Here is a 21,756-nt window from a genome sequence, read left to right as displayed (position 1 = left end):
TAAGATTTTAAAGTACCTATAACTTTGGTTCTTGAAAAGCATCCAAACTTCCTACTATCTAAAATACTATTTAGGTTAACTAACAGTGTGAAATGTATACTTTGACCGAATGTTGATTGTTGTACCCTTTCTAGACGGCAACAAGCTCCCATTTAGCGTGTGATTAGTAGTTCTCGTTTAATTTATGTATAATTATGATTTATTAATGGGAAATTATCTTGATAGAAAAGTGCTTGTTTGAGCCAACGTTTTCTTTCAACAGAAAGACAAAACTTTTTTCTTCTTAGCTGAGTTTTCTTTTTGGTTTTCCATTCGATATCCGATATCTCTATTGGAATCCGATTATATTTGCATTCGCGCTGTGTAGGGCTCCATTCGAGAGAAAGTGCTCCCTACCAATAATTTTTTCATACACAGAGCTCTAACCCAAAACTTTTGATTAAGAGAAGTTCAGCGTCATCCGCTGCACTGAGTCCAAAACTTCAAACAAACGCCACGTAAAAAATAAAATTGAAAGAGTCAACAAGACCTTTTGTATTATGACATAAGAAATCCTACAAAATTGGTCATTTAGATCAACACGGAGTGATTAGTCATATCGATGCTTGAATTAAGAATTAAAATTAAAAATCCCTTTCGATCCTCGTTATTTCTTAGACAATAGGAGTTACTACAACAAAATATTTATAAATATTTAATTATAAATTTAATTATTATTGATTAAAACTCATCAAATTAAAATCTAATTCCACCACCAAATACACATTTGATAGTGGCAGTAGTAAAGATCCTTACGTAACGAAGAACCTGGTTAGGTGCAAACAACAAAAAGGGCATAATATTTATTTTTTTCTAAGGCATAGTATTGAATTGCTGAATTAAAAATTGTTTTTCTAAGCTAAAAAAGTAATATTACTATATAATAAGAAGAAGAAACGGTCCCCGCAGGAAGGCACGGGGACTGAAGAAGTGCTAAAAAAAGCTGCATTTTCGTGGCTTCTTTTCTTATAAAAACATTTTTTTAATAAAAAATAAAGAAAACTTATAAAAGACCCTACCAATCTTTTTATCTCAACTAAGTTGCAAACTCACAAAAGGACAATGCCAAACGTTCCATTAACTACTTATTTAATTGTCTTTTTCCCACCTTAATCTTCTTTTTAGTGTTTTTAAGTATAATAATAAATCAAGCTTTATCATAACTAAAAGCTCATTATACATTTGGATCGTAGCTTTCTTGCTAGATTACAACCATAATGTATTCATCATATTGGGATTGTTAGATTCATGATTGGAAGGTGATGACTGATGACTATTTTAATTAACATAAAGTAAGTAACCCGCTTAATTTATGACTAATCAAGTTGCTAATAAGAATTTAAAGTATTTTCAAATAATTGTTGTTTCATTTTGTTGTCAAGACAAAATATGCCTTCAAAGGAAAGAAAAGAGATTAGAATTGTCAATTACTTCTCCAATGATCCAATCTCTTCTATGTGAAACTATACCATTTCAAAATTTGAATGATATTTGCTTTGATTAAAAAATTTCATGTATTTTTATTGTTTATATTAGAAAATATTCTGAATTTATTATTTCTTGATTACCATTTAACAAAAAAGAATGACGCTTTAATGTAAATGAAATATGAAACGATAGATCAAGATCGTTGTTTGAGTAGTTAATTAGTTTTTCTAATTATAAATTAGTTTTCGTGGAACTTCATATTTTGAATTCCACAATTTATTTTGTGACATATGTTTAATTTTCAAGTATAATAACTTCGTTCAGCCTGAGAAACCAAGAATTGAATCAAAATCATTGCTCCCTCAGTCTCATATTATTTGTGATGATTTTTTGTACGCGCCTCTTAAGAAAAATTAATTAAGATGAGATTTTGACTACTTTTTCCTTATTGATGTCTTAATATTTAAATTTTTTTAATGGTATTTAAAAAATTTATCCATAACTGAGGCATTTGTAGTCTTTAAGAATAATTATTACTAAAGATAAAAAAGAAAGAAAATAATTAACTTTGTCTTGAACTTGGGAGAAATTAAAAAATAGCCAGATTTACAACTGGTCGTTCAAAAATAGCTCAGTTTCAAAAGTAATCAAAATTTAGCCACTTTTCATGTAAAGATAAATCTAAGCGAAAATACTGTTCAAAACCCGGAAAATACGCCAGTATATTATACTGGAGCACCAGTGCTCCAGTCTCCAGTATATTATACTGGAGCCAACAAAGTATACCGGTCCGGCATAATATGCTGGAGTTCATACACAGGTGCACCGAACTCCAGTATATTATGTTGGACCGGTCTCTGTTGCAGCAAAATAGTGGCTATTTTTCATTGACTTCGTAAACGCTGGCTATTTTTGAATGACCAATCCAAAACTGGTTATACCGTGCTATTTTTACCTTGAACTTCTAAAGTGAAAAATAATTTCAAACAACTATTTTTAATAAGCACTGATAATTCGAGGCCGTGCGAGTATATTTCAAATCTCATTAATGTTTTCTGAGATGGAGTAATGAGAAGATAAAAATGATATAATAAAATATAAATAAAATAAAGTTTAAATGGAGAATGATTGACTAGTAACTTTACTAACCCTATTGAGGGATTCGAGGCCGTAGATTGACTAATCTCCACCCTCACGTGCGACTCTTTTTTTGACGATAAGATTAGATTATTAATTTTATTATCCTACATATTATATTAATACTAGTAATAATTAATACTCTGTAGTAAGTAATTTATTTATTTATTACTCGTAGAAGACTCTACAGTTCATCTTGACACCTGTGCCACCTCCTTAATTAACTTTTCTCTTCTCCTTTAATAATCGCCGACTGTTGCATTGGCCAATCAAAGTTTTTTTCTTTTTTTTTTTCCTTGAAAAATTAATAACGGAATCCTTTATGATTTTTTCTTTGCTTTAATGATGATACTGCAACTTTAATCAAAAGGGATTTGACTAAAAGTGCAGCTATATGCTAGCATCAATAATTTTTTATGGTTGTAAATTCGTATCCAAGAAAATCACAACTTTTTTTTAATAAATAAATGCCACAGTAATTATTTAGTTTTCAATAAATTTTCCTCCAAATATTTCTACTGATTATAGAAGGTAGTTCATTTAAAGATAATCTATTATTTCTCCTCTTGTTGGACAAAATATATAATATCACGTGAAAGCTTATAATAGAGATTAATTTTTGTTATAGAGTTAAAGTTAAAAAGGGAAGAATAAGGAACCATTTGGATTTTAGTAGTGTTAGGTTACTGGATTCAAACCAAAAATTGAGACAAGGGAGGATGTTTTATTTGAAGGGAAAATAACACTGTATATCCGCTTTCAAAATAATAGTCGAAAAATATATATTTTTGTATATATATATATATTATGTATTTTATATACAAAAAATTATACATTTTTTCGATTGTCGAATGTAAATAATTTTCGAAGCTGGGCGAAAACTAATAATACACCTAATCGGGAACATTATCAGGTCACCTTTATTTATTACACGCTCGTAAAAGATCATCTGTTTTATTTTTAATATTACAAAATCAAATATTATGAAAGAATACATGTAGATATTTTTTGATAATGTGATATTGTGAATATTATACTATAGTGTATATAAGTTAAACTCATTATTTATGATTAAGGAATATTATTAACTTATTATTACTACATTTGACTTGAATTATATACATATATAGACACATAAATATAAACAATTTGCTAAGTGTGTATCAACTGTCAAACTGTAAAAAACATAAAACAATGAAGTTGGGGTTAAAGTTCGTTAAGATTCTAAACGATATATAATTAAAAATGCAATTAAAAAATTAATCACAATCAGTGACAAAGATGTAATCCTCTCTATGCGTCTTAAATGATTCCCTAATCCCTACCATCCTCTATTATAAAATTCCCACTTCCTTCTCCTCCTTTTTCCACACTAATCCACTAGAATATTACACCATTTCTTCGTTGCCGGCCATAGCCACAATTTCCATAACTTTTTTCGCTCTCTGTGTACTGTGTACTGAATTCTTTTCAGTACTCGCTAAAGCAGAGAAAAATCGCAGGCCTAGTTTCTAATAGTGTTACCTTTTTGGGGGTTCTGAATCACTGCTAAAGTTCTAGGGTGGATATACTGCTACGGCTATCGCATCAACAACAGTCAACAACTACTGTTTTTTTTTTGTTTGTCAATTTATGGTTTATGGACCACTAGTACTGCAAAAAGTTGGTTTCTGTGAAAGCAATTTGTGGAAAGGAAAATCAAGTATAGTAGTAGTAGTATACCACTGTATATCACAGAGAGAGCGTGAAAATTAATCAGTCGCAAAAGAAGAAGAAAAATGCTTGAAACGGTTAAGTACCTGATTGGCTCCGCCGGCCCTAGCGGTTTCGGTTCCAAATCCACCGCTGAAATTGTCACCGAACAATCTCCTGATCTTCGCTCCGTCACCGCTATTATCACTGGTAAGATATTAATCAGTACTATTCGAAATTTAATCATTTCATACGAAAAAAATGATTATATCATCATGTGATTTGTGCAGGTGCTACGTCAGGAATTGGAGCGGAAACAGCGAGAGTATTAGCCAAACGCGGTGCTAAGCTGATTTTACCGGCTCGTAGCTTAAAAGCAGCTGAAGAAACCAAAGCTCGTATTATCTCCGAATCGCCGGGCGCGGAGGTTATCGTTATGGCTCTCGATCTTAGTTCTCTCAGTTCCGTTCGGAAGTTCGTTACCGAATTTGAGAGTCTGAAATTTCCTCTCAATCTTCTCATGTAAGTACTACTTCATTCAGTTTAGCTTTTTTCGATCAACTATATATATTTATTAGTATTAGTTTTAATTTTTAAACTTATTTTTTAGGTTCACGTTTTATCTGTTTGATTGCAGAAACAACGCCGGAAAATTCGCTCACCAGCACGCCATTTCTGAGGACGGAATTGAGATGACTTTTGCTACTAATCACCTAGGTAAAGCCATTTGATAAACTAAACCGTTTTCTTTTTCATTTACATGCATGTGATGAATTTTTTAAAGCCGATTATATTATTTTCTATTTCTTTTTCGTTTAATTTGTGTGCGCATAATTACAGGCCATTTTCTTTTGACGAAGCTGTTACTGAAGAAGATGATCGAGACGGCCAAAGAAACCGGCATTCAAGGAAGGATAGTGAATGTGTCGTCAAGCATACACGGCTGGTTTTCCGGCGACTCGATTCAGTATCTCCGACTGATCACTAAAGACAAAAGGTGAATTTTATTCATATCTCTGTTGCTATCGCTTTTGAAAAATGAGGAAAAGTACATTACGTTACTTTTATAGGACTTTGTACTGAATTAAATGCATTATTGGTACGAGACAATATAGGATTTTTTGTACCACGCATTCACTTTTTTTTCGAAAACGAAATCACATTTTATGTCTTTATAAGTGTTTTAGTGGGCATTTGGACATAAGAATGGTAAAATTTTAAAATAAGCAAAATTTTTCTTCAATAAAAATGATATTTGAATATTTAGTATTGTGTTTAAACATGTCTTTATAAGTGTTTTAGTGGGTATTTGGACATAAGAATTGTAAAATTTTAAAAAAGCGAAATTTTTCTTCAATATAAATGGTATTTGAAAATTTAGTGTTGTGTTTAAACATGAATATAATTTTGGTTGATTTTTAAATTTTTAAGAGTGATATGAGTGAAAATTTTGAAAAATAAACTTTTTGAAGTTTTTTAAATTTTCAAAAAATTCTAAAATTCATCTATTGAAAACTTTATGGTCAAATACTGATTTTAAAAAAAATTAAAATATTTCAAAAAAAAAAGTAAAAAAAAATTCATATCCAAAGGAGATTTTGAAGTGCAGTCCAATTGAAAGGACAATCTGTGCACAAGGGTGTGATTTTGACAGCTTCCATCAGCATGAATCTTATTTGTAGAGTTAGTCGATACCGCATATATTTGATAGAATAGTTGAAATACGCATATGTTGATTTGAATACCAATGTTTTAAAGTAAACATAAAATAATATGACGTAGTTTATGGCAAAACATTATCGCATCCATGGTAATTAAAAAAAATACTATATAGTCATATATTTTGTGCAAAATTTTAAACATACATAATTTGTGTTAACAAGTTTGACTTTATTATGAAAGAGTGTAATTTGTCTTGGTCTATGGCAGTCAATATGATGCGACACGTGCATATGCTCTCTCGAAGCTGGCTAATGTTTTGCATACCAAGGAGCTGGCTCAGATATTGAAAGTAAGTCCAAGATTTTCTCTCCTATTTTATTGAAAAAAAAATGTTATTTATTGTTTTAGGAAAAGTGAAATTTGTTGCCTTGCCTCTGATTCTTTTGGAAGACTGAATTATTGTTGTGTTCAGATACTAGAAATTAATATTATCTGTCCTTTTTGTCTTGTAAATGTTGCAGAAAATGGGGGCAAATGTGACAGTCAATTGTGTTCATCCTGGGATTGTTAGAACTAGACTGACTAGAGAACGCGAAGGCCTTCTCACTGGTATGTTAAATACTCCCCTACCTTTCTTTTTTCATCAACCATGAAATATAATTATAATACTCAGTAAAATCGCCTCGTTTATTTCATAATTTTTTATAACGGTGGTATACGAACTAGTCCTCCGCACTTCTGATTACGTTATTAGATGTCTGATATCTTCCTCAAGTACAAATATTGGTTAATTTTGTCTACCAAAGGCCAGGTAGATAGGAAAAGATCATCCAACATTTTTTTGTTATTATTGGAATTTAAATCCCAATCTTTTATAGTTTTACAACTTCATAGATCGCTAAGATACATCCTTGGATGCTAGTTCAAATAAAAAAATTGTAGGCTTCCTTTTGAATATCATCAGTTCATTTGGTTAAAAAGATTTCTTTTTTGAAAAATCAAGGCGAAATATTTACAAAACCTAATACAACTTAAATTTAAGTTTTCACAATAAATAAGCCAGATGCTATTTAAACTAATTTCTAAAAAAAATAATACTTGTATGTACCTTTTTTTTCTTCACAAAATTGTTTTCCAGAGTCTAGTCTTCAGTAACTAATCTGAAACTAAATCAAATGTTACCTGAGTATTCAGATAGGGAATAGGGTTGAAATAGTTATGTTTCATAAGACGAAACAATTTTTTTTACAGTTGTCAAATAAGCTAGTGCCTTACTCTTACAAAAATAGAGGATGTCTCGTTTTCATAAACTATAACCCCATTACTCATGATACATTTTTTTTAATAAATGCAGATTTGGTGTTCTTTTTGACTTCAAAACTTTTAAAGACTATTCCACAGGTAATTTTTCTCCTGTTCGATCTCTCCTCATATATCCTTTAGTAGGCGTTTGGCATGGTTTGGTTGAGATTTGAAAAAAAAAAATAGTATTTCAAGTTAAGTTGAAAAGGGATATTTGGAAGTTGATAAGTAATATTTTGCTCCAGTATTAATGATCGGATTAAATTCTAGAAAATACAATATGTTTGGTTGAGATTTGAAAAAAAAATAGTATTTAAAGTTAAGTTGAAAAGGGATATTTGGAAGTTGATAAGTAGTATTTTGCTCCAGGATTAATGATCGGATTAAATTATAGAAAATAAAATATCGTCAAATTCATTGAATAAATAAAGTATGATTACTTATATACTGTTCGGCATCTCCATGATTCAGGCAGCTGCGACAACTTGCTATGTGGCAACTCATCCAAGACTTACAAATGTGAGTGGAAAATATTTTGCAGACTGTAATGAAGTTTCTTCTTCAAAATTGGGTTCCAATTTAACAGAAGCAGCACGCATATGGTCAGCTTCTGAGATTATGATTTCTAAAAATTCAAATGCACATTTAGATCCATTGGAGACATTGCTCTGAAGCTCTCTCTCAAAAAAAAAAAAAAATCGGCGAAGGACATAATATTGTAGTATTTTTGGTATTATGAGAGATTAGTGAGTTCTTGTATAAAGAGAAATTTTTTTGCGATAATATAGCAGGATATATATATACAAAAAATCTAGGAGTATGTTCGCATAGTAATTAAGCTAGATAATTTAATATGTACATTGGTTTATTTTCTTCGTATATGTAAGTTTGTGAAGTTTAATTTGAAGCTTACCAATAGTAAAATTTCTGATTGGCAGTTTATTTTACATGGAATTGATGAATAAATTTGTTATACTAATATGTGTGGATATGTGGTAAACTAGTTGCGGCAGTGATTCAATTAATGATTAGCTATAAAATAGCTCAATTTGAAAAAATTTCAAAAGAAAATGATTTTCTTAATTGGTTAGAGTATGGAAAAAATTTAAAGAAATTAAGATGGAATCAATAACATGGGTTCGTTCGTTTCCATGTGGATGTTAATATAATTTTTGGGGAATCTTTGAGGGGTTAATGAGGGACCTACTAACATGTATCAGGTGAAAGGCAACCGTGTGTAGAAGCAGAAAAATAATCATATTGAAGGACAGTCATATCAGAGAAAAAAAAGTGATGATGTTATATTATTATTTGTGTGTGTCAATTGCAATCCGTTGAAGGGAGCGTTGGCGTAATTGGTAAAGTTGTTGTTGTGTGACCAGAAGGTTACGGGTTCGAGCCGTGAAAACAGCCTCTTGTAGAAATGCAGGGATATTCTTGTGGTCCAACCCTTCTCCGGACCCCGCTCATAACGGGAGATTAGTGCACCGGGCTGCCCTTTAATTGCGATCCGTGGATTTTGATGTAAACTTTTAAGAGCATTAATTGAGGTTTCTAACCACCATAGATTTTGGTGGATTTGGTGGAACGGATAAGATCCTTTTGTTTTAATTAGAGGTGTTATGAATTTGAGCCTTGGGAACAAAAAAATTATTGATAGGAAGCGCTTTTATCAAAATTCATGCAATGCAAATTTTAATTAATCGAGGCGTCAACCCAAATATTGAATAATGGGTAAGAAACAAAGAAAAAGGTCTTTGATAAGGCAAAATATGAGCCAAATTCAACTAAGAGACAATACTTATCAATCAAGGTCTCTAAAAGGCAAAATTAAGCCACATTCATCTAAAGGCAATCATGCAATTTGGTTCTAAAGATCGTTCATTTACATATTGCAATTTTAATGTTCTCTGATAAATGGAACCAAGTGATCCACTATGTCAAGAATCATTGAACCACAAATGCGCTGATGCCGTGGAGTTTGTCCATTAGCAGATTATTATTATTATGAGGAAAATAAACTCTTCCTCTTCAATGTTTAATACTCCATTTTTTCGAGATAATTTTAAAATCAATGTTTAATACTCCCTTTTTTCACTTTTACTTGTCCACTATATATGGACTTTGTACTCCCCTTAAAAATAATAAATGAAGTGCATAATTTACTATGATATCCATATCAATTGATGCATATTTTTAATGGATTTAAGAAAATAATTTGAAATTAGTGGGTATAACAGGAAAAAAGAAATCGTCTTCTCTTGATATACTAAAAGTAAAAATTTATTTTTAAAATACTGAACAAGTAAAAGTAAACGGAGAGAGTATAACATAATAAATCGAGTAGTACACAGTTAGTCAGAGACTCGGGAAGAGAAAGAAAGCATATTGAGTTCAACGATTTTTTTTTTTTTTTTGGTGCAAAAACAAATATGGTTGAACTCAATATGTAAAAGACTTTGATGGCACATTGATTTGCCAATCTATAGTAAACCTTATTGTAAAAAAGGGAGTCATTTTTTATGATTTTTTTTAGTGTTTAGTTGGTGAGTGAATTTCTTTCCCCGAAAAGGTAGAAAACTCAATAATATTTAACATATGAAGAATGTTTTGATAATTTTTTTGAGTATTAAAAATTAATAATATTATCTAAGAGTTAGTTATATCAAATAATATAAAATTAAAGATAAGATAATTATAAACTCAAGCCATAAGTGAGGGAAATTATTTTTCTAGTAAAAAATTAATTATGATAACCAAACACCAATCCTGATAGTCACCATCAACACCTGTAGGCAAATGGTACTTTTGGACATAAGAATATTTTTTTTTTCAAAAAATTGTCATTTTTTTCGAAATCAGTGTTTGGCCATAAAATTTTCAATTTTCACTTGAAAATGAATTTTAGAATTTTTCGAAAATTTGAAAAATTCTAAAAAACTATTTTTCAAAATTTTCACTCAGATCACTTACAAAAATTTAAAAACAACCCAAAATTATATTCATGTCCAAACACAACTCTAATTTTCAAATACCATTTTCACTTGAAAAAAAAAATTCACTTTTTTTTTTTGAATTTTACAATTCTTTATGTCTAAACGCCCACTAAGAATCTCCTCACAGTAGGTATCAGTTTAATACACAGAACCCTTTTCTTTTTCCTTTTTTGATCCTTCAAATTTAAATAAAATTAAAATCACAGGCATAAAAATATATGCATACAAATGCGAGCTAGAAAAAAAAAAGAAAATATTTCTCGTACTAATAGGAGATAACACGTACTTTGTACAATTAGTCGAGCTATATATATATATATATATATATATATATATATATATATATATATATAAACTAACTCGAACAAATATTTCTCGTACTAATAGGACAATTAGTAGAGCTATATATATATATATAAACTAACTCGAACACCACGATTATCGAAAAACTAAAGCAATTCTTATCGGTTGATGAGCTAGGCCCTTTTCAAGAATAGACATTTGGAAATGGTGGACCTTAGTTTACAACCCTTTAACCTAACAAATTATGAGCAACCTCATCTTCTGAAATAAAAACCAGCTTCTCCTCCATTTAAAGTGCTTTCCAACATAAAATTTTGCCCCCATATATGATAATGATATTTAGATTCCACCACTATCTATTGTCTTCAAATTTGTATGGTAGATCATATTGCACCTATCTACTTAAGTTTTTAAAATTGGAAAAAAGGTAAATTTTGTTTGATATGTTGTTTTTTTCGAGATGGAATTGCTGTTCCATTATTAAGAACCTATATAAGTGGATCTTGTGTGTGATTTTTCTTAAGAAACTCTATTTGCCCTATAACCTGGAAATTGGAAATTGTTTAGTTAAAAGTTGAAAATATGTTATGAGTCAAAGAGATTATTAGAGTCACTCTAGTAGTTATAATTTGATGGTTCTAATCTCACCAATTTTCTTAAGATTTGTTGTGGTTTGAATGGAAATAATATGCTTAATTTTTTGTTCAGGTTATTTGAAAGTAGAGGCGGACCCAGGATTTGATGGTCGCGGGGCACCATGACGTTCAATTAAATTTACCATTACTCATAAAGATTGATACGGGGGCCTATGCTAATATTTGACTATTTTTAAAAAATATTTGTAATTATATAGAATTTTTACTGAAATTTTCAAGTGCCCGTGACCGCTCATTTTATAATATGCGTCCTCCTCTGTTTGAAAGACATATTCCCTTCTTAATTCCCATTCCTTATTTACGAGCCAGCTCCTCCGATCAAACTCCCTATTTCGATCCTGAAAAACAGAATGAAAAAAGAAAGTTACCAGTGAAAGAACAAATATAGTCTTTAACTAAAGGGCAGTCCGATGCACAGAGCTTCCGCTATGTGCGGGATCTGGGGAAGGGCCGGATTATAAGGGTCTATTATACACAACATTACTCTGTATTTCTACAAAAAATTATTTTTACGGCTTGAACCTGTGACCTCCTGATCACATGACAGTAATTTTACCAGTTACGTCAAGGCTCCCCTACAAATATAATCTTTAACTAAGAAGTGAAATTCATATTTCATAACTGCTATGGCCTATACTAGGGGTGTTCGTCGGTCGGTATGGTACGGTATTTAGACATTTCGGTTCGGTATTTTCGGTCTTCGGTTTCTTAAAATCCTATACCAATACCGTACCTAATTAAATTCGGTATGGTTCGATTTTTCTACTTTCGGTTTCGATTTATTCGGTTCGGTAACTTCGATTTATTCCGTTTGAATACTAACTAGTACATAGAGTCATACACTCTAATATTCTTAATTAAAGTACTCAAAAATGCAAAACTGAAAATGCTTGTTGACAAAATTTTGTCCAAATCTAGCAAATATCGACCCAAGTAGAGAAAATTGTACATAAAAGAATATTTGATCATTAGAAATGTCTTGTTACTTGTTTAGATTTAATTGATGAACTTTGAGAATAAAGAAAAGTAAAATTTTAGATTTTTTATATTTATGTTATAATTGATAATATGTGTTTTGTGTAATAAAATATTTATTTCGGTACGATATCGGTATTTCGGTATTTTATTTTAAAATACCAAATACCATACCTAATATCAATTTTTTAAAAAACTTAAATCAAATACCATATTAAATACCAAAATACCATATACCAAATACCAAAATTTTCGGTTTTGATACAGTAATTCGGTATTTACCAAATTATACCCCGCCCTAGCCTGTACTATAGCATAGTGATATCAGTGGGAGTCTCGATTAGCATTACTCGCTTTCCCCTACCCCTTCTCCAATCCACTATGTAATAATAATAAAAAAGAATTATTTTTCAAGAAATAAAAACTACACGCTTTGAAATGGGCTCTCCTAGTATAATTGTCATGGGCTTGTATGGAATGTGCTTTATTTTGGGCTTTTTTTTAATGAGAAACTTTCAGAAACTACTATGTTTTAGTGGTTATTAGTTAGTTGTAGTTACTATTTACTATACTAATTTTAGTGTACGTGCGTTGCACGTGTGCATCACGTTAAAAACTTAAGTCAATATTGTCCACACCAAGATTAAAAACTCGATTGGTTGTATAGTATGGTTGTCTTATATCTAATTTGTGTGGTTGTTTTTATGTTCTACCAATTAAAAGTTAATATTGTCCTAAACTCACTCCGAATGCACTCTGCTAATAACAATTTTAAAATTTCAAGAGTTCACAATATTGAAGCTAAATTTTCAAAATTATCGAGGGGAAAATGACCAATTTATAGTTATTTGAAGAGTTCCAAATACATTAGTATAACTTAAGTGTAAAAGATTAACTATAGTTGCAAATTCAGATAGTATGGTTGTGGCTTAAATTATTTCTAAATTAACACCATATTAGTTTAGACTTCTAAAAATTTAAAGTTAAGATTAAATAAAAACTCTTAAAAATTTAACAGGAAAAAGCGAACATACATTGCTGATGGATATTCCATATTTTTAGGTAATTAATTATTAGAAATATAGAGAAAAAAATACCTTAGAGGTGAAGAATTAAAAAAAAAACTTTAATGGCTACGTACTAAACTCCAAAAGAATATTTATAAAAACTGGTCAAATAAGGAAAAAAATCAATAGTAAATTTTAATTGAATTTGATAGGGGCTTAATACTTTTAATATAGTATAGATATAGATATATATAAATATCGATAGGGACCAGCTATGCCTGAATCTGCACATAGGGTGCAAGGAGTAAAGTGAGTACTCTGACTCAGTGAGTAATAATCATAAATAAAGACTGAATGCAGGAAATCACGTAAGGCAAATACATGCTATAATGAAGCAGTAAAACCATTAAAATAGTGAATCAGTAAAAATACGAATAATCATTTAAGTTCAGTTTAAACTTCAGAAATACCTTTTCAATAATTTAACAATTAATGACAAGCACTTAAGAAAGATAAACACATAAAGGTTCGCCCCTCAGGCACAGTATCAACAAATCTGCCCCTCGGGCAACATCTCAGAACAATACTAGCCCCTCTGGCTTAATCTCATATCACAATGGGTACCCGCGCTCACTGGGGGTGTGCAGACTCCTGGAGGGGCCCCTTACGGCCCAAGCACAATATCAAGCCATCTCGTGGCATCATCACTAGGCCCTCGGCCTCATATCAATCAATGTTTCCTCACAACATAGGCCCTCGACCTTACTCGGTCAAAAATGCTCACAAACCACTTGGGCAGTAGTAAAACGGTGATTCTCAGCCCAATATCATTTAAGTATTAAAACAGAGTAAACATGGCTGAGTATGACAAACAATGGAAAATATCATGACTAAGTTCAAGTATAAAGTCAAAACAATATCAATATAAATCCCCGAAGGGTTCAAATAGTTGGCACAAGTCCCAAATATGACATTCAACCCAAATCATGATCATAGCAAATAGATTTCAGTCAAATACGCGGTAAAATAGTCATTCAGGACGGACTAAGTCACAATCCTCAACAGTGCACGACCTCACGCTCGTCATCAATCGTGTGCTCCACCTCAATATATTACTACAATGTGCAATCCGGGGTTTCGAACCCTCAGAACATCATTTACAATCATTACTCACCTCGAACCGGTCAAATCTCTAGTCCTTAATTTCCCTAATTTCTACCTCTAATCCGTGAAATAATAGCATAGAAACGAGTTTTAGGTCCAAATTCCTTACCTCAATGAGTTTCCCTTGAAATCCCTCTTTCAAATCGCCCATAAAGCTCCAAAGCCGAATAGAAATGGTGAAAAATGGCTCAAAATCGCGAAGGTCACAATTTATACTTTCTGCCCAGACATTTCGCATCTACGGTCCAATTTCCGTTTCTGCGGTATCGCATATGCGGCCAACTAAACGCTTCTACGGTTCTTCACTTAACGGCCAAAATCGCATCTGCGATCAACCTCCCACACTTGCGCCTTCGCAGGTGTGGTCCCATAACCGCATCTGCAGTCCCTGACTTCCTAGGCATTTCCGCTTCTGCGATCTCCCTTATTGCACCTGCGGTCCCCAATCCGCAGGTGCGGAAACACCAGAAGCAGCAAAATCTGCAGCTGCAACAAGGTCTCAAACTCCCCGTCAACCATCAGAAATCACCCCAAGGCCCCCGGGACCTCAACCAAAAGCACCAACATATCCCAAAACCTTATTCAAACTTATTCCAATCTTTAAAACACCCCAAATAACATCAAATCAGCCAAAACACATCGGATTCAAGCCAAACTTTCAAAAATCTTTCGAATTCAAACCACGTCCGAATGACCTAAAATTTTGCACACACATCCCAAATGACCCAACGAAACTGCTGCAACTCTTGAAATTCCATTTCGACCCCTATATCAAAATCTCGCCTACCAACCGGAAATCGCCAAAATATCAACTTCGCCAATTCAAGACTAAGTCTACTCCGAACCTCCAAAACTCATTCTGATCACACTCCTAAGTCCAAAATAGCCTCCCGAAGCTATCTGAACCATTCGAACTTACATCCGAGCCCTCTAACACACAAGTCAACATTCGGTTATCTTTTCCAACCTAAACTCACTCCAAAGAGACTAAGTGTCTCAAACCTTACCAAAATTATTCCGGATTCGATCCGACCAACCCGATACCACATGACACAGATAAAAAAAGCATAAAGAAGCAATAATGGGGGAAATGGAGCGGTAACTCATGAGACAACTGGCTGGGTCGTCACATCCTCCCCAACTTAAACAAACATTCATCCTCGAACGAGTCAAGAAACATACCTAAAGCCTCAAACAAGTGAGGATATCTGCTCCGCATCTCCCGCTCGGTCTCCCAGGTAGCCTCCTCCACGGGCCGATCTCTACACTACACTTTCACTAAAGCTATATCCTTTGACTTCAACTTTCAAACTTGACGACCCAAAATAGCTACTGGCTCCACATCATAGGTCAAGTCACCATCCAACTGAACCGTGCTGAAATTCAGAACATGAGACGGATCCCCAATATACTTTCGGAGCATAGAAACATGAAATACCGGATGAACACTCGACAAGATGGGTGGTAAAGCAAGCTCATAATTCACCTCCCCAATCCTCCGGAGCACCTCAAAAGGCCCAATAAACCGCGGACTCAATTTTCCTTTCTTCCCAAATCTCATAACACCCTTCATGGGAGAAACCTTCAACAGATCCTTCTCACCAACCATGTAAGACACATCTCGAACCTTCCTGTCAGCATAACTCTTTTGCCTCGACTGCGCCGTACGAAGCCTCTCCTAGATCACCTTCACCTTGTCTAAAGCATCCTGCACCAAGTCTGTCCCCAATAGCCTAGCCTTACCGGGCTCGAACCAACCAACTGGAGATCTACACCGCCTCTCACACAAAGCCTTATATGGAGCTATCTGAATACTCGACTGATAGTTGTTGTTATAAACAAACTCTGCAAGCGGTAGAAACTCATCCCATGACCCTCCGAAATCAATGACACAAGCACGCAACATGTCCTACAATATCTGAATAGTGCGCTCGGACTGACCTTCCGTCTGAGGGTGAAAAGTTGTGCTCAACTCGACCTGAGTACCCAACTCTCTCTACACGACCCTCCAAAACTGCGAAGTAAACTGAATACCTCAATCGAAGATGATGGAAACTGGATTACCATGCAACCGAACAATTTCTCGAATATAGATCCCTACCAACCGCTCTGAAGAATAGGTAGTACATACAGGAATGAAGTGCGCAGACTTGGTCAGCCGATCCACAATCACCCAAATAGCATCGAACTTCTTCAAATTCCATGGAAGTCCAACTACAAAATCCATAGTGATCCTCTCCCATTTCTACTCTGGAATATCCATCTGCTGAAGTAAGCCACCCGGTCTCTGATGCTCATATTTCACCTGCTGATAATTGAGACACCGAGCTATAAATCCCACAATGTCTATTCATTCTCTACCACTAATAGTGTTATCTCAAATCCTGATACATCTTTGCGGGACCCAGATGAATAGAATACCGCGAGTTGTGGGCCTCCTCCAGAATCAACTCCCGAAGCCCATCCACATTGGTCACATATATCCGGCCCTGCATCCTCAATACCCCATCATCACCAATGGTCACATTCCTGGCATCATCGTGCTGAAATCTGTCCTTAAGGACAAGCAAATGCGGATCATCATACTGGCACTCTCTGATGCCATCATATAAGGAAGACCGAGAAACCACACAAGCCAATACCCGTCTAGGGTCCGAAATATCTAACCTCATGAACTGATTGGCCAAGGCCTGGACATCAACTACAAGAGGTCTCTCCCCAACTGGAATAGATGCCAAACTCCCCATACTCACCGCCTTTTGACTCAAAGCATCTGCCACCATATTGGCCTTTCCCGGATGGTACAATATAGTAATATCATAATCCTTTAACAACTCCAACCATCTCCGCTGCCTCAAATTGAGATCTTTCTATTTGAACAAGTGCTGGAGGCTACGATGATCAGTAAACACCTCACAAGGCACACCATACAAGTAATGCCTCCAAATCGTCAACGCTTGAACAATGACAACCAACTCCAAATCATTAACTGGGTAGTTCTTCTCATGGGGCTTCAACTGACGAGAAGCATAAGCAATAACTCTACCCTCCTGCATTAATGCACAACCAATACCAACTCTCGAAGCATCACAATACACAGTATATGAACCTGAAGTTGATGGAAACACTAACACTGGAGTCGTGGTCAAACACTCATCCAACCATACAAATGAAACACCATTCTGAGTCAACTTGGTCAAGGGTGATGCAATAGATGAAAATCCCTGAACAAACCGACGATAATAACCCGCCAAACCAAGAAAGCTGTGAATCTCTATGGCTGAGGACGGTCTAGGCCAACTCTGAACTGCCTATATCTTCTTCGGATCAACCTGAATACCCTCGCTAGACACCACGTGCCCCAAGAAATCCACTAAATTGAGCCAAAACTCACATTTGGAGAACTTTGCATAAAACTTCTCCTCCCCCAACCTCTGCAACATAACTCTCAAATGCTCCGCGTGCTCCTCCTGACTACGCGAGTACACTAGAATATCATCAATGAAGACAATCACGAACGAATCAAGATAAGGCTGAAATACGTTGTTCACTAGATGCATGAACGCTGCTGGGGCATTGGTCAGCCCAAAAGACATAACAAGGAACTCATAATGACCATATCTGGTCCTGAAGGCTATTTTGAGAATATTCGATTCCCTAATCTTCATCTGGTGATAACCTGAACGGAGATCAATCTTGGAGAACACTCTTGCTCCCTGAAGCTGGTCGAATAAATCATCGATGCGAGGCAAAGGATACTTGTTCTTGATTGTTACCTTGTTCAATTGCCTATAATCAATGCATATCCTCATTGTGTCATCCTTCTTCTTCACAAACAGAACCGGCACACCCCAAGGTGACACACTAGGCTGAATGAACCCCTTATCAAGAAGTTCCCGAAGGTTCTCCTTTAACTCCTTCAACTCCGCTGGTGCCATACGATATGGCAGAATAGAAATGGTCTAAGTGCCTGGCACCAGGTCAATACCAAAATCAATATCCCTGTCCGGTAGTATGCCCGACAGGTCTACAGGAAACACATCGGGAAAATCCCTCACAACTGGAATAGAATCAATACTGGGAGTCTTAGCTCCTACATCTCTCACAAAGGCTAGATACGAAAGACAACCCTTCCCAACCATACACTGGGCCTTCAAGAATGAGATAACTCTACTAGGGACGTAATCAATTACACCTCGCCACTCAATCCATGGCACACCCGGTATAGCCAAAGTGACTATCTTAGCATGACAGTCCAGATAGCACAACACAGAGATAACCAATCCATGCCCAAAATGACATCGAAATCCACCATATACAATAATAAAAGATCTTCACGGGTATCCAGACCCCCAATAGTCACCACACACGATCGGTACACACAGTCTACAACAACAATATCGCCCACCGAGTAGATACATAAACATGTGAAGCAAGAGTCTCACGGGGCGTACCCAAATAACGAGCAAAGTATGATGACATATAAGAAAAGGTGGAACTGGGATCAAATAATATAGAGGCATCTCCATGGCAGACTGAAACAATACCTGTGATAACAACATCGGAAGCAATAACATCAGGTCTAGCTGGAAGTGCATAAAAACGGGCCTGGCTGCCACCTGATCGACCTCCCCCTCTGGGACGGCCTCTAGCTGACTGACCCCACCCCTAGCTGGCTGGGCGGGTGGTAGTGAAGTGACTGGTGTTGAAGTCGATGACTAACCCCTCTACTGAGATGGACCCACAAAACGACGAGGACACTGCCTCCACATATGACACATCTCTCCACACTCAAAACAACTCTCAGGTGCTGGAGAAGGGGATTGAAGGGAACCCCTAGCACCGGAATAGCTAGCAGATGCACCTAGCATAAAAGAGCCCTGAACTGATAGAGCACGGGATGATCTCTAAGCTGGAAGGGCACTAAGTGATGACTGGCCCTGATGAGAACTGTGAGAACCATGAACCAGCGGTGCCCCACGATAACCTGGGCGAACTGGCTGAGTAGGCCTGAATGGATGGCCTTTGCCGTACTAGAACTGACCTCTCGAAGGAGCACCACTATAGCTACCAGATCCTCGAGGCCTCTTGGCCTCCCTCTCCTCTCGCTCCTAGAGACGAACAAACTCAATCTCATGGGCAATATCCACAACCTCCTCGAAAGTAGCACCAGACACCCTCTCCCTGGTCATGAGTATACAGAGCTGATAAGTGAGGCCATCAACAAACCTCCTAATCCTCTATCTATCTGTCGGAACCAACCAAATGGTATAACGAGCTAACTTGGAGAACCTCAACTCATACTGCGACACGGTCATCTCGCCATGATGCAACCACTCAAACTGCCTACGCAACTCCTCTCTAAAAGACTGCAGCACATACTTCTCCAGGAAGAGAACAGAGAACTGCTGCCAGGTAAGAGGTGTTGCATTAACAAGCCTACACCTTTCAAAATCCTCCCACCAAGTGAATGCAGCTCCGAAAAACTGATAAGTAGTGAAAGCGACCCCGTTGGTCTCCAAAATACCTGTCGTACGAAGCATTCTCTGGCACTTATCTAAGAAACCATGGGCATCCTCGCCATCTGCACCACTGAATATCGGAGGCTGAAGTATACCAAACCTCTCCAACCTGCGCTGCTTGTCCTCTGGCATGGAAGGAACTACATAGTCCTGAGCAGCTAATATGAAGGTTTGAGATGTGTCTTACATGGTTGGTGAAAAGGTTCTGTTGAAGGTTTCACCCATAGAAGGGCTTTATGAGATTTGGGAAGATAGGAAAATTGAGTTTGCGGTTCATTGGGCCTTTTGAGGTGCTCCGGAGGATTAGGGAGGTGGCTTATGAGCTTGCTTTGTCACCCAGCTTGTCGAGTGTGCATCCGGTATTTCATGTTTCTATGCTCCAGAAGTAAATTGGGGGTCCGTCTCATGTTCTGGATTTCAGCACGGTTCAGTTGGATGGTGATTTGACCTATGATATGGAGCCAGTAGCTATTTTGGTCCGTTATGTTAGAAAGTTGAGGTCAAAGGATATAGCTTCAGTGAAAGTGTAGTAGAGAGGTCGGCCCGTGGAGGTAGAGAAGGCTACTTGGGAGACCGAGCAAGAGATGCGGAGCAGATATACTCACCTATTGGGGAAACTAGGGCTTGGAAACTTAGACCTTTGCTTGAGGATTTGAAGGACCATTTGAGGTCGGATTTTAGAACTTTTGATATGTATGGACTCGTGGGAAGATAAGGAACCTATTGATGTAAAAATTATCAAATTCCGAGATGTGGGTCCGGGGTCGAATTTTGGTAATTTCGGGATTTGTGCCGTATTTTAATTATTTTTGCTTGGGCTTCGTTCCCTTAGCATATTTTGATGTCGTGATTTTGATTTTGGATATACTCGACGCGAGCGGAGGCCGATTCGAGGGGCAAAGATGTTGCGGGCTAAAGATTTGACCGGTTCGAGGTGAGTAATGATTGTAAATGATGTTCTGAGGGTTCGAAACTTCGAATTGCACATCGTAGTGCTATATTAAGGTGACGCATACGCTTGATGACCAGCATGAGGTCGTGCACTGTTGGGAATTATGATTTATTCTGTCCCGAATGACCATTTTACCGCGTATTTGACTGAAATCTATTTGCTATCATCATGATTTGGGCTGAATGCCATATTTGGGCCTTGTGCCAACTATTTGAACCCTTCGGGGATTTATATTGATATTTCCTCACTATTTTGACTTTATACTTGAACTTAATCATGATATTTTCCACTTTTTTTCATACTCAGCCATGTTTACTCTGTTTTAATACTTAAATGATATTGGGCTGAGAATCGTCGTTTTACTACTGCCCAAGTGGCTTGTGAGGATTTTTGACCGAGTAAGACCGAGGGCCTATGTTGTAAGGAAATATTGATTGATATGAGGTCGAGGGCTTATTGATGATGCCACGAGATGGCTTGATATTGCACTTGAGCCGTAAGGGGCCCCTCCAGGAGTCTGCACACCCCCAGTGAGCGCGGGTACCCATTGTGATATGAGATTGAGCCCGAGGGGCTGGTATTGTTCTAAGATGTTTCCCGAGGGGAAAACCTTTATGTGTTTATCTTTCTTAAGTGCTTGTCATTATCTGTTTAATTATTGAAAAGGTATTTCTAAAGTTTAAACTGAACTTAAATGATTATTCGCATTTTTACTGATTCATTGTTTTAATGGTTTTACTGCTTCATCATAGCATGTGTTGTGCCTTACGTGATATCCTGCTTTCAGTCTTTATTTATGAATATTACTCACTGAGTCGGAGTACTCACATTAGTCCCTGCATCCCATGTCCAGATTCAGGCGTAGCTGGTCCCACTCCCGAGTGCTGATCTTTCCGGCTCAGGCGGATCCGAGGAGTCTCT

The 21,756-nt window shown here is 35.8% G+C and overlaps 1 protein-coding gene across 1 annotated transcript; it reads left to right on the top strand.

The window, feature by feature from the left end:
- Positions 1–3,878: 3,878 nt before the first annotated feature.
- Positions 3,879–8,167, top strand: LOC107781989 (short-chain dehydrogenase TIC 32 A, chloroplastic). Its single transcript, XM_016602817.2, has 8 exons — positions 3,879–4,506; positions 4,587–4,818; positions 4,934–5,013; positions 5,137–5,293; positions 6,226–6,307; positions 6,480–6,567; positions 7,313–7,359; positions 7,732–8,167. Exons 1-8 carry the CDS (start codon positions 4,383–4,385, stop codon positions 7,930–7,932), a joined length of 1,011 nt encoding a protein of 336 aa, XP_016458303.1. The 5' UTR covers positions 3,879–4,382; the 3' UTR covers positions 7,933–8,167.
- Positions 8,168–21,756: the final 13,589 nt, after the last annotated feature.

Source organism: Nicotiana tabacum, chromosome 1 (genome assembly GCF_000715075.1).
Source record: "Nicotiana tabacum cultivar K326 chromosome 1, ASM71507v2, whole genome shotgun sequence".
Taxonomy (NCBI): Eukaryota; Viridiplantae; Streptophyta; class Magnoliopsida; order Solanales; family Solanaceae; genus Nicotiana; species Nicotiana tabacum.
This window is presented reverse-complemented; position numbering and strand designations above follow the sequence as displayed.